Source organism: Schistocerca cancellata, chromosome 4, assembly GCF_023864275.1.
Source record: "Schistocerca cancellata isolate TAMUIC-IGC-003103 chromosome 4, iqSchCanc2.1, whole genome shotgun sequence".
NCBI classification, from domain to species: Eukaryota; Metazoa; Arthropoda; class Insecta; order Orthoptera; family Acrididae; genus Schistocerca; species Schistocerca cancellata.
The window spans coordinates 342,965,719-342,980,437 of NC_064629.1; the positions used below are offsets into that span (position 1 = coordinate 342,965,719).

Consider the following 14,719-nt stretch of genomic DNA (forward strand, 5'->3'; position numbering starts at 1 on the left):
GTACTTCGCGTATTATGTTGAAAAATGCTAACCGTTTCGGTATCATAGTAATCTACCTTAAAAGTACTAAGTGGGTAACTGTCAATCGCTAGAGATAAAACAAGAATGAGATTTTCACTCTGCAGCGGAGTGTGCGCTGATATGAAACTTCCTGGCAGATTAAAACAGTGTGCCGGATCGAGACTCGAACTCGGGACCTCTGCCGTTCGCGGGCAAGTGCTCTACCAACTGAGCTACCCAAGCACGACTCACGCCCCGTCCTCACAGCTTCACTTCTGCCAGTACCTCGTCTCCTATCTTCCAAAATTTACAGAAGCTCTCCTGTAAAGGTCCCGAGTTCGAGTCTCGGTCCGGCACACAGTTTTAATCTGCCAGGAAGTTTCAGAGATAAAACAAGTTTTGTACGTTGTTGTGGTCTTCAGTATAAAGACTGGTTCGATGTAGCTGTCCACGCTGCTGTATTCTGTGCAAGCCTTTTCACCTCCAAATAACTACTGCAACCGACATACTTCTGAAGCTGCTTACTGTATTCATCACTTCGTCTCCCTCTACCATTTTTATGTCCCAAACTTCCCTGTGATACCAAGTTCGTGATCCCTCGATTTTTCAGTTTGTGTCCTATCAACCGATCCCTTCTAGTCAGATGGTGCCACAAATTTCTTTTCTCATTAGTCCTATTCAGTACTCCTCACTAGTTACTTGATCTATCCATCTAATCTTCATCATTATTTCATAGCACTACATTTCAAAACCTTCTATTCTCTTCGTGTCTTAACTGTTTATCGTCCACGTTTCACTTCCATACATGGCTACACTCCAGGCGTGTCTCATTTCCTAATCTAATGCCCTCAGCATCACCTGATTTAATTCGACTGATATTCCATTATCCTTATCTCTATCTTGTCGAAGTTCTGAATACATACTGTCAATGTTATTTCTTGTGGCAGCGCAGACTCACCAAATCAGTTACATAAAAATGGCATTGTGGGAATCTTGCACCCTCTCGGATAAATTTCTGCGACTGAAACAGAGGGATTTAAAATTTGGAGTAGTGGCGGGGCGGTACTCACCAGCTGGGCCGGCAGGCGGTGCGGCGCCTGGCGCAGTCTGTCGATCGCGGCGCGCACCACCTCCTCGCTGGACGCGGCAGCGGACGCCTCAGGCCCCGCCAGCGGGGACTGCAGCCACGTGGTCGACACGTGGTACTGCGCGACCACCAGGCACGCGGCCAGGCCCATCAGCAGCCACATCTTGTGCGACACCCGCATCGCCACAGCCTGCCACAACAAAACACACCACTGTCACCCGCGCACGTTATCGAGTTGGCTCATTAGACCTGGAGACAATGTTGACTGGAATACACTCTGAAATTCTCAAGGTAAAATACAGGGGGCGAACGGTTATTTACAGCTATAGAGAAAACCGACTGCAGTTATAAGAGTCGAAGGGTACGAAAGAAAAGCAGTAGTCGAGAAGGAAATGAGGCAGGGATGTAACATCTCCCCGATGTTATTCGATCAGTACGTGGAGCGAGCAATGGCGCAAATCGAGGAAATACTCGAAAAAGCAATTAAAGTTCGGGAAGAAGAAATAAAAACTCGGCGATTTTTCGATGACATTCTAATTCCATCACAGACGGCAAACGACTTACAAGCACATTTGAAGGGAATGGGTGGCGTTTTGAAGATAGCTTATGAGTAATACCGAAAGTGAAACAAAGGTAATGGAATGTAAGGGAATTTAATCGAGTGATGTTCATAGAATTACATTAGGAAATGAGATGCTAAAATTAGTAGACGAGTTTTGCTATTTAGGCAGCAAATTAACTGATGGTGATCAAACGATCGAGGATTTAAAGTGCAGACTGACAAATGAAAGAAAAGCGTTTCTGAAAATGAGAAACTGTGTAGAAATTTAAGTGTTACAAAGTTTTATCTGAAGGAATTTGTGTGGAGTGTAGCGTTATGTACAAGATAAATGTGAACGAAAAGCAGTTGAGACAAGAAGAGAATTACAGCTTTTGCCATGTGGTACTACAGAAGAGTGCTGAAGATTAGATGGGTTGATGGAATATCTAATGAAGACGTCCTTAACAGAACTGGGAGAAAAAATAAATTTCCAACATTATCTGACTACAAGAAGGGATGCGCTGATTTGACGCATTCTGAGGAATCCAGGAATCATCAGTTTGGTAATGGAGGAAAGAGCGTATGTGTGCGTGAGTGTGTGTGTGTGGGGGGGGGGGGGCTTAAAACTGTATAGTGACACAGAAGGTTTGAATCTCATAACCAGGTTCGTATGGATGTATTTTGCAGTACTTATGCAGAGATGAAGAGATGGACTAGCGTGGAGAGCATCAAATGGTTCAAATGGCTCTGAGCACTATGGGACTTAACAAATGAGGTCATCAGTCCACTGGAACTTAGAACTACTTAAACCCAACTAACCTAAGGTGGCGCAGTGATTAGACACTGGACTCGCATTCGGGAGGACGACGGTTCAGTCCCGCGTCCGGCCATCCTCATTTGGGTTTTCCGCGATTTCCCTAAATCGCTTCAGACAAATGCCGGAATGGTTCCTCTGACAGGGCACGGCCGACTTCCTTCCTCATCCTTCCCTAATCCGATGAGACCGATGACCTCGCTGTTTGGTCTCTACCCCCAAATCAACCCAACCCAACACCAGTGTATATTCACAATTTCCAGTACACTGTGCATTTTAAAATGAGATATAAATAACTTAATTTTTCAATAAACTTTTATGTTGTGAAATTCAACAGCAGAGTTCTCTTTCCTGTACCTTACAGGGCCACACTGCGGTCTAGATGCCAGTGCCACAAAAGTTTGAAATAGAAAGTGTTTTTGTTTAATACTGTGTTGCGGGCCCTCTTATAATCGTAAAAGACGTAAGCATAAACATTTTATGGGCTCATTCGACTTAATTTTTAAATGAACAGCTGATACGACTCAAACCCCGCACGCCATGGCCTCAAATTCCTCGTGGCGCCGGATCAAATGCGTGGCGCTTCAGCTGACAATATCGCTAAGACTGATATGAATGATTAAAGGAACTTTGTCACTTTACTCTGGGTTAGATTCTCTGGAATGTGATTTCTTCCATAACTCATTTCATCCAGGCCAGGTCTCATAAAATTTTTGCTTCCTGTCACCAGGTGAGGATTCTTGAGCTCCTGAACCTGGGGAAAAGCATTTTCAGATAACTTTATTAGTCAGCGAGGTATTGCGGGGAAGTATTTATTGGAGTTAGAAATATTAGATATTTGCTATTTGTTCATTCCTTTTGTTACCTCGCACTTGCTTAGCAATATGTTTGCCTGCAGGTTACGTTATTTAAAAAAATGAAATACTGATATTGCATAGATATGAATATTATCTTCTTGTTCTCTCGTTTAAAACCAAATAGTTCTTCATGCTGATGTTAGTAAATCGTGTTGAATACCTTAATGATATCAATCCTTTTTCACTTTAATTTCATCAATTCATCAAATCATACGTTGTACAGTAAAATTTTATACAAACTCTTTTACATTGGAAAATTACTCCAATTGATGTGGGATGCTACAGTCACTATGAAGATGACAGCGTTCCAATGTTATGAAATCTTATAAATATCACAACAGTCTCTGATTGCAAATACTTGTTTACTCAATTACCGGTTTCAATGACCATTTTTAGATTGATCATAAAAGATAAAATACTCTTATTTATGAAAAAGTGTGTGTGCTAGTAGACTATCAACTATTACAGGCAATATCAAAAAATACATTGTCTGGAATATCAGCAAACACACCAGTCTTCTAGAAGGTAACAGAGAAGGAAATAATATATATAGCTATAAATTGCATCGCCACATCTACTACAGTTATGATAAAATGGGTAAACACTAATAATTTTTAAAGTCTGGTCGTCACTAGCGTACATTGTTTACAACTGGGGCGCAAACAGTTGAGAGGCCTGACCGCTAGATGTCACTGGAAGAAGCCAGTTTGCAACGGTGCGATACAAAGTCAGAAATATGCTCACAGATATTCTGCATAAAACCAAATCGGATACATTAAAATGCCTTAATAAAAAGCTAGTGGGTTCGAAGAAAAATATTTGTTAAAGTATAAAAGGTAGCCCAAGTAACTGTCTGTGAATTAATATGCGGTACATTGAAGTTAATTGACAGCGGCATATCACAGATTAAAAAGTCACAGGTTCAGCAGGAATACCAGGAACATATCTAAGAAACCAAAACGCCCACTGTGCCTGTGACTTTCTTACCCTTTGACATGCTGCTGTAAGTTAACTTTATTGTACCGCATATTAATTCATAGACACTTATTTACAGCTACCTTCTGTACTTCAAACAAATATGTTTCTTTGGACCAATGTTAAAACTCTAGTTCTTTCTTAGAGTGCAGTTTGATGTATCCGATTTCGTTTTATGTAGAATGTCTAATATCATATTTTTAAATTTGTATCATGCAGTTGCAAACTGCCTTTGTCCAGCGACATCTAGCGGTCAGGCCCCGTAGTTGTACGCACAGTATGTTTGCGACCGGCCGACATTACAGGTCACGGGTGTTTACCATTTTACTCTCTGTGACGATGCAGTTTATGGCTACATACATTTTATTTGCTTACTCTATTAATTTCATGAAGACTACTTTATGATACTGCTTGTAATAGTTGATAGCCTACTACTGCGTACAATTTTTCATAAATATGCACGTTTTCTCTTCTTAGATCAACATGAAGATTATCATAATGACTTAAACCGGTAATTGAATAAACAGATATTTGCGATCAGCGTCTGTTGCGGCATTTACAAAATTTCACTACTGCAGTTATTATTTTTACAGATTAATTACAAAAAAATTTCGTGTGGTAGGATCTGCACTACAGGTTCTGCCTACGGGGTCTGTTGGTCCTAAATTCGGCTCTTACTAAAACCTATGGACCCCAAGCATGACAGTGGATTTTCAGATGACTTTTCATGTTAGTATACTGTACTATAAAAACGACCTGCTAGTATAATTTAAAGTCTGCTAACATAGAAGAAGAGATGAAAGGAAGGGAGGTTAGGGGTCAACGATAACGTTACAGACAGAGACCAGATTGGACGAGAATGGGGAAGAAAATCGATTGTGTTATTTTCAAAGAGAAAATTCCTCCATGCACCGTAATCGATTAGAGGAAACCACTGAAAACGTAAGTCAAGATGCCATAACAGGATTTGAATCCAGCTCTTCCTAGAAGCTGCTGCAGTGTCTCAACTACGTCGAAACTTATGTCAGGGAGAAATAGCGAGTAAAGACACATTATTAGTTGTTAGTCTACCACAACAACCAATCGCATTATGTTTTTAGTTGACTTGTCCACCCTTATTACGATTTTAGGATGGTTCCCACTTCACACCATAGAAATGCAATGCATCTACAGTTAGAACACAAATACAAAATAAATATCACAGAATTCGCAGACAGGTTGCGCACATGGATACTTTTCCTTAGGGTCACGAAATAGAAATGGTCATCGTAAGGACTGAAGTAGCACAACGGAAGTCAAAGCAATCTTCGGTGAAATTATAAGCAAAGGCGTCAAAATTAAGAGTGCAGGATGAATTACACTGTTAAACGCAGAGGAGTGAGCGGGTAGGTGGGAAGATTCCATTGAAAGCCTCTACGAGAGGGAGGAACTGTCTAACGACCTGGTGAAAACAAAATGGTTCAAATGGCTCTGAGCACTATGGGACTTAACATCTATGGTCATCAGTCTCCTAGAACTGAGAACTACTTAAACATAACTAACCTAAGGACATCACACAACACCCAGCCATCACGAGGCAGAGAAAATCCCTGAAAATACGAGTAAAAGTTAGGTTTATGAGAAGAGTTAAGACTCTAGGTGAAAGGATATCAATGTAAGATTCGCTGATGATATTACTATCCTTAGTGAACGTGAGGAGGAATGCAGAGTCTGTTAAGTGGAATGAACTATCTTATCAGCACAGGTTATGGACTGAGGATAAACCGAAGAGACAGTAGTTGCAGAACTGAGATTACTGATGAACTTAATATCAAAATTGGTGACCACAAAGTGGACGAAGTGAAGGAATTCCGCTACCTTATGGAAAAATAACACAGAACTGACAAAGCAAGGATGCCTTAAAAAGTAGTCTAATACGAGCAAGAAGTGAATTCCTGGCTGAAAAGAGTCTACCAGTACGAAATATTGATCTTAATTTGAGGGGGAAGTTTGTGAGTCTGGAGAATAGCATTGTATGGAAGTGAATCATGGACTATGGAGAAACCGGAGAAGAAGAGCATTGAAACATCTTAGATGTGGTGCTATATAAAGATGATGAAAATCAGGTGGAGTGATAAGAAGTGAGGAGGTTCTCCACGATATCAGCAAGTAAACGAACATTTGGAAACCACTGCCAAAAAGAAGGACATGAGAGACATCTGCGAATGAATTCCATGGGTATAAAGGGACCTGTAGATGTTAAAACTCTAGGGGAAGACAGAGACTAGAACATATCCAACAAAGAATTGAAGATTTAGAATGCAAGTGCTACTCTAAGATTTGGAGGCTGGCACAGGAGAGTAATTCTTGGCGGCTCGCACCGAACTAGTCAGAAAACCAATGAAAGAAAAGTTACTAAATTTTGTGACGGTAGTATGAACAGCTGAACATAGACTTAAAATAAGAGGAACTGCCCAGTCATGGTTGGGCTACGGCTCTTCATTAGAGGCCCGTGTCACGGAGGGATTGGCACTGAAGAAATTGAAGATTTCTTATATGACATTTGTAAACTCTATCACGTATCCTGAAAATCGTTGGAAAATAAATTCGCAACGTGCAGAATGTTTTTGAAATGTACTAACCTGAAAGGATGCCGCCTGAAAGCAAATTCTGTTCATTTTAGATGGTTCTTTTCCCTTTCACAACGAGAAATAATTTGCCTATGAAAGCAATATCTCAACTTCGGTGTCACTGACGTGTCGCCCTTTCTGTCTCTACAGTTTTGGAGGAAAAATAACACTCTCACATATTTACTGATACAGAGAATCAGCTAGCGTTGCAGAGAGATTTACAGAGACATCACTAGATGTATGCATGATACTACCACAGCGGAACATGTCATATTTCTGTGATATAATGTCACATTTTACAGCACGTGAACTAAATGATTTCCGATAATCTAAACTTTTCATCGCTATTTATTATAAAACTGTTCTTGAAAGTTCTGGACAAGGTTCAGGAAATTTATCGAATGTGTTTAAGGTAGAAGATAGAGCATATATTATGGAAATACTACTAGCACGACGAAGCTGTTATGGTGACTAGGGATGGTCGCGCCACGCGTGCCCTAACACGAATTTTATACGACTTAATAGTCGTGATTTTCTGCATATTCATTACATTTACCGTAAACGTAGAAGAACGTATGACGAAATACGTTTGCAACAAGGTCAAAATTCTGATTATTGACAAAGTGAGGAAGCAAACATCCACCATGCTTCAGATTTTATATTTTCTACCCTTAAATGTCTTTCACGGTGACTTTTCGTATCGCATCAGAGTCTGTCCCATTGAAACCAAATAATGAAACTTCACAGCATGTGTGCTGTTAACATCTGATGTAAAATGAGACACTTTTTGTTTTCAAACCAATAGCTGATACTCTAAAACTGGGATGATTTAGCAGATACCCTGTTGCGGTTAAGGCACTTGAGAAAGAGAAAAGAGAAGTATCCAATAGCTGACGTCTGTTTTCAGTTCAGTCTGTGGTGAATTTGATTCGTTCATTTCCTCGTTTCGAGTATTAGTCAACGCAACTCTCTTGTCATCCGAGATTAATTTTTTTTTTAACTTTTAGAGATAATCCTTAGCCACTTAGTCACAGTATGCAGAACTGTCTCGAAATAGGTAGCTCTTAATTTTTTATTTGATTCAACAGAATCTGAACTATAAGTCATAATAGTATTTCAATACTTTCAGTAAATCTTACTGGAAAGATAGTAACATTTTTTTAGCAAACAGTTTGAGCGCAGACAATGGCATTAGAGACGACGCACTATCTGTGACATGAAAGCAAGAAGGAGTAAGTAGTACGTTTGAGAAAATATCCCAGGGTTTGAAGAATTATGTAAGGAGGTCACGAATAACGATATAAGAATGGAAAGATAGAGATGAACATCTTCCATGTTAGCCGTTACTTAAAGTCAGCTATTACTTTTAGTCTTGCTGTCAGTTACATGGTTTGGAATTGAATAAAAGATCACTGGCATAAGAATAGAAGGTAGAATCTACCCGAACTTTTCTTTCAAAGAACCATCCGGGAATGATGATGATCTACAGAAGCCTCGACAACTGAAAACTGGAGGGCCACATTTGATCAAGAGCGCAGATGCAACGTCTCAATCTTTACGTTGTTACCGCTGGCAAAGCCAGATGAGATGTGCGGCGAATAACATCACCTCCCAACGTTGTGACTATAATCAGTATCATAGCAGCCAGAGTTCTCGTGAGACGAGTGGTAATTCATGTTAACACCCTCAGCCGTATGTTTAAATCTGTTTATTCAAATGCGACCGGTTTGGATGAAACATTGCACCATCACGAGGCCCATCTATTGGCAAAAATTTGACCTCTCTTTGCCAATAGAGGGACCTGATGATGATGCAGTGTCACCGAAACAGGTCGAATTCAAATTAACAGAGTTAATCACTCGGCTGGAGATGTTATCATTGATTGTTATATTCTGTCCAGCCGTTGTCTCACTCTCCATCCGAAATAGAAGATGGATATACGAAAGTGAGACGAGTGGAGTCAAAACTACCAAATGATATAGCGATGAAGATTGTGGAATCGTATTATAAAGCAGGCGGGTTCAAATCACCTTCAGGTCATCGCAGTTTAAGTTTGATTTCGATTTCCTAGGTCACTTAAGGTGAATTTTATTTAGACAACAGCTGATTTCATTTCAGATCCTAGTCAAATTGACTTAGTGTCCCGTTTTTGATATCTACGGAACGCTAACCTTATTTTCACAGATCACAGGAAGTTCTTCATCTTTCATTAATACACAGTTTTCAATATGATCTGGTAAATGAAAGAAGTAGGGCGTATAGCCAACAAAATGTTTTGGTTTCGGAGTGGGTTTCCTGGTGGATACATGCTATAAACAGTCCACTATGATTAACCCACTATAGATTGCTAATAACGACATCTCACAGATTTCTAAAGCGCCTTTAACGACTTTTGTTAAGGCAACTAACAAATAATTCAGCTAGACAGGACAACCTTAAAGAGGTACTCGACTATAAATTTCATGTTTCTTTCACTTTCGTTAGTAATGGTGACTGACTACCTGTAACTGTCCTCTAAAGACTAACTTCACACAGTAAACAAACTTTAATTTTAGAATAGCTTTCACGGGCTTTTATCCGCTGATAATTGTTTTCTGAACAAAGACAAGTCGTTGCAGGATCTACTGATAACGGAACTGCAGTAATAAATGATTATCGTATAGTTTAGTTTGTGGTTCGGAGAAGGAATGCTGAATTTGTTATACGTTGACTGCAGTACGTTTAGGAATATACAAATATACAGGTGTTAATTGACGGTGATTGAGTGCCTTTTGTTAGTCATCTACAACCACGGTCAAATGCTTAACAAGACAGTTCAGGGCGTAAGTACAAACAGTTGATTCCCACAGCTGGAAATGAGCCACAGCTAGCTATAATCCCTTACATACACATAAGTGAAAATACGGTGAATCGTACAGTTGTGCCGATGATTTCTTTTGGAAAAAATATTCCTACGCCAATCTATTCAATGATAAGCCGGATGGCTTACGAAACAGCGTATTACGAAACGCTAGAAGGATCATTGAAAGGATTACACGGAGCACAGAAAGAGATAACAATTTCTTTTTCGCCCTGAGCTCCAAGTTGGCGCAAGCATAAACTGAGAGGAAAGGGGTGTGCTAAGCTGATTAAGGCAGTGGACTGTGGGATTGGGCTGGGGTAGCTGATAATTTACATATGAAAGTGGATGACGCTTTATTAGCCGCAAGAAGAGGAGGGATATAAGAACTAACAGGGACTGTGCAGCTTTTTTGTAAGGCAATGTCTGAGTTGTACATTGTGCTAAGCTTTTTATTTTTATTTATTTTTTAATGCAGGAAGTAGGACGATAGCCTATGTACGATGTCTTGTTCTTTCGTGGCTACCAGATAAATATACATAACAATAAAAAACGATGGAACTAAAATAACATTCTTGTATTTTGCATTTCTAAATTGGGATAGTGGCTTCCAAAGTGAGTAAGTAAAGTGATCATCACAACTAACGGAGCAAATAGCTTGCTAAGAGATTTGAATGCACTGCGATGCTCACCGTTAGCTTTGATTAAAAATGGCCTCTAGTATTTCACTAACCTGTCTGCTCGAATTTAGCGTTGAGACAGAAGTTTCACCTCAACCACGAAGCCACTAAATCGTTCTTATGCCAGGCAACAGTGTAACACTAAACTTAAAACGGCAGACACTCAAAGCAGAGGGACACAAGAGAATAACTCACTGTTAAAACCAAATATCCCTCAACTAGATCTACAAGGGATGTACAAAAACATGGAAACACAAAAAACACAACACATTGCCATCCCGCAGGAAACCCGTTGGCATTAAAAGCTGCTTCCAGTCGTCTCGCAATGGATAAATACAGGTCCTGTATGAAGTTATATTGGTTATAACGTCTTGTTTTCAAGGGAATCTTATAACATTCTAACGTCAAAATAGTGATAAGTAAAGGGAACGATAATGTAGGTGGATACCAATCACGCACCTTTTTCTCCAAAGTAGACTACAAAGGCTTAATTACATTTAGGTCAGTTAACTTTGGTTGCTAGGGGAAACGGACAACTCATCGACGTGCTCAGAAAACCAGTCCTGGGCGATGCCAGCTGTGTGAACAGGGCCTTGTCGACTTGAGTCACATCATCACCACTGGGACGGCTTTGAACAGCCAAAGAGGTCACATAATAATTGGTAGTAATGCAGCCTTGGACAGTAACCATGGGGCCGATGGAATATCACGATGTCGCCGCCCAAATCATCACTGAACCCCGCCGTTTTCCACTCTTTGGACGTAAACTATGCTAGAAATTGGAAACAACGTGAAACAACACTAATCCGACCAAATGGCACTCTTCCGTTGCTCCATAGCCCAGGTTTTTGGATTTCGGCGTCATGTTTTCCTGTTACGGGCATTTAAGTCACTGATGAGTCGTTTTGAAACTCGAACTCGCCCTGAAATTCCCTACTTATGGAGCTGTCTTCGTATTTTGGAGATGACAGAGTTCGCGAGTACGACATTCAGTTCCGGAGTAACATCTGCAGCTGTCGTGCTCTTATCTTTCGTCACAATCCTCTTCAATGATCGAGCGAGGTAGCGCAGTGGCTAGCAGACTGGCCTCGCATTCGGGAGGACGACTGTTCAAACCCGCGTCCGGCCATCCTGATTTAGGTTTTCCGTGATTTCCCTAAAACGTTTCAGGAAAGTACCGGGATGTTTCCTGTGAAAGGGCACGGCCGACTTCCTTCCCTATCCTTCCCCAATCCGAAGGGACCGATGACCTCGCTGTTTGATCCTCTCTCCCGAATGAACCAACCAACCAACCAACCAACCAACCTCTACAATGACTGTCTGTTACAACCATTTAACAGAAATTTTTCATCTGTGTTGGGAGTTATTGGATGTTGTTTTTCCACCTTTCCTGTTAAGATATAAGGATTCGACACGATGCCACTTGAAACACCTAACACGTCGGCTTACTTGCTTAAGGAAGCTCACATCATACGGACACCAACAATTTGCCCACTTTCGAAGTCACTTGGATCGACATAATGCACTTTCAGCTACACAGAACGCTGTTCTGACTACAACTGACACTTGCAACGTACTGAGGACGTTACACAGATGCTGTTCGTGGTCAAATGCAACAACACAACCTGCAGGCCAGGCTACCATCTGCATTTATGTTGAAGCATGCACTTCTCACGATGTTTGAATATATTTGACCAAACCTTGTATCTACGCAAATCCTGAAAAAAATATCAGTATGTTTCGATTAAGTTTATACGCTATCCCTTCAAAAGTATCGGTGCGCCATTATGTAATTAGATTAGATTAGATTAGATTAGATTAGTACTTGTTCCATAGATCATGAATACGACACTTCGTAATGATGTGGAACGTGTCAGGTGATGTGGAATTGACCATTAAATGTGGTTCAAATGGCTCTGAGCATTATGGGACTTAACATCTATGGTCATCAGTCCCCTAGAACTTAGAACTACTTAAACCTAACTAACCTAAGGACAGCACACAACACCCAGCCAGGCAGAGAAAATCCCTGACCCCGCCGGGAATCGAACCCGGGAACCCGGGCGTGGGAAGCGAGAACGCTACCGCACGACCACGAGATGCGGGCACCATTAAATGTCACGAGAGCAGTGATTTCGTGCGTGGAGTACTCACTGGATATCACCTGAGTAACAAATCCATCACGGAAATTTCAACCCTCCTAAAGCTGCCCACTTCGATTGTTGGTGACGTAAGTATGAAGTACAATCACGAAGGAACAACCGCAACTAAACCAGGACCAGGTAGACATCGTTTACTGGCGGATTAGTACCATTGAGAACCGAGGAGTACAGTTGTAAGAAATAGCATGGTCGAGCTGTTACTCATAAGCCACACATTTCTGTAGTCGGTGCTAAGCGACGCTGGGGGTGTGAAGTGCGACACCACTGGACTTCGGTTGACTGGAAACGAGTGATATGGATTGATGGTTCACGCTACACCCTGTGGCAGTCTGATCTGGATCACGTTATTTGCCATCATATGTAGCGGTAATAGTGAATTACGGAGGTGGTGTTACTGTATGGGGGGTGTTTTTCGTAGTTAGGGCACAATCCCCTTACTCCCCTTACTGCGTGTAAGGAAACGTTAAATATCGAAGGGTATGAACACATGTTACATCACTGTGTACTGTGTATAGTACAGGAACAGTACGCAAACGATGATCGTATCTGAATGACAATGCACCCTGTTCTAAAGCTGCTTTTGTTAGGGAATACTGTTTGTGGACAATACCATTGTTGAAATAGACTGGCCTGTTCAGAGTGTTGACCTGAACCCAAAGTAACAACTTTGGGGTACGTTATAACGTCGACTTTGCTCCAGACCAAAGCGGGAAGAATGGGCTGCCATTCCTCCACAGTGTAGCGGCACTACCGTTAACATAGGGAAAAGTTAGATTCTGGGCAATATTTCTGAGTGCACGAGCTACAGCCAGGCACGGACCTGTTGACAGAAAGTTACGCTACCAGCGGTTGCGGAGTAGAATGGAGGCCGCAGGGCCGTATACCCACTGAAACGAGTAAATGCAGCGGTTTGCATGGTGCAAGTTACAGGCAGAAGGGGCCCACTGGCCCAACCCAGGTGTTATGAGGACATGACTCGGAGTGGCGTGTTAGCAAAACGGAGGCGCACAGCCGCATATAAATAGGTTCCGATTCGCTAACAAGGTATTCAAGTGTGACAGCTCTCCTGGAGGGCAGGGCGCGTCACACCACTGTCTCCACGCAGCAGCAGATGGGGCACCAGCGTTCCAGTCCATAGCAGGTCGCTGGTTTGACCCTATGAGGCCAACGCGGGGTCCGCAGCCAGCCAGTGGCGGGCCACGCCACAGCTCGCTACTGCGGGCAGTCGTGTTGGCTCCCAACACACGCCGGATGCGTCCTGAGGCGAGGGATACAGATTCGTAAACCAGATCGCAGGCGCTTGTTGTCGCTGCGATCTTAGCCACGCCGGTCAGGAAGTACGCCACGGACCGCCTTGCAGGTCCTGCGAGCAGTGCTGAGACAACAGGGAAGGAGACTGCTGAGTCAGCATCGTCACAACTCCGTGGCCGTACAAGGCCGACACACAGCAGTGTGCTGCATGGATCACTGAGGCAGCCATTCCGCGCCAAGCCGTTTTGCAGACAGCAAAGTTGTGTCCTCAGCATTGTGGGACCTGGTGATGCAGACCAAGAGGAATGGGGACACTGTAATAGGAAAGAATAAATCACTTGGGAAACTCGGACTAGTTTTAATATGGCGCATTATGATAGTTTCCATCATCGCCCAGCATTTCTCTACAACAGTCATAAGTGTCACTCACAAAGTTCAAGCCATGATAAAGGCGAAGGGCGGACACCCACCACATTAACACAGTAATGTCCACTAACAGGTGTCCGGATACTTTCGAGCAGATAGTGAATTGTGACGATTCATTTGTGAGCATGAATTGTGATGAGAGAAGAGAATATCCAACTCTAAAAAGACACTTGGACTGCAGTTTCACTGAGCATGAGATAGATTTCTATATCTACATCTACATCTACATTTATATTCCGCAAGCCACCCAACGGTGTGTGGCGGAGGGCACTTTACGTGCCACTGTCATTACCTCTCTTTTCTGTTCCAGTCGCGTATGCTTCGCGGGAAGAATGACTGCCGGAAAGCCTCCGTGCGCGCTCGAATCTCTCTAATTTTACATTCGTGATCTCCTCGGAAGGTATAAGTAGGGGGAAACAATTTATTCGATAACTCATCCAGAAACGTACCGTCTCGAAACCTGAGCAGCAAGCTACAC

The 14,719-nt window shown here is 42.1% G+C and overlaps 1 protein-coding gene across 4 annotated transcripts in view; it reads right to left on the reverse strand.

The window, feature by feature from the left end:
* Positions 1-14,719, reverse strand: part of LOC126183886 (galactosylgalactosylxylosylprotein 3-beta-glucuronosyltransferase P) — a 1,353,843-nt gene that overhangs the window by 172,731 nt on the left and 1,166,393 nt on the right. For all 4 annotated transcript variants that reach the window (XM_049926196.1, XM_049926195.1, XM_049926194.1 and 1 more), the window contains one exon: positions 1,071-1,277. In XM_049926196.1, coding sequence (XP_049782153.1) covers positions 1,071-1,268 — 198 coding nt within the window. In that variant the 5' untranslated portion in view covers positions 1,269-1,277. The remainder of the gene's footprint in view (positions 1-1,070; positions 1,278-14,719) is intronic.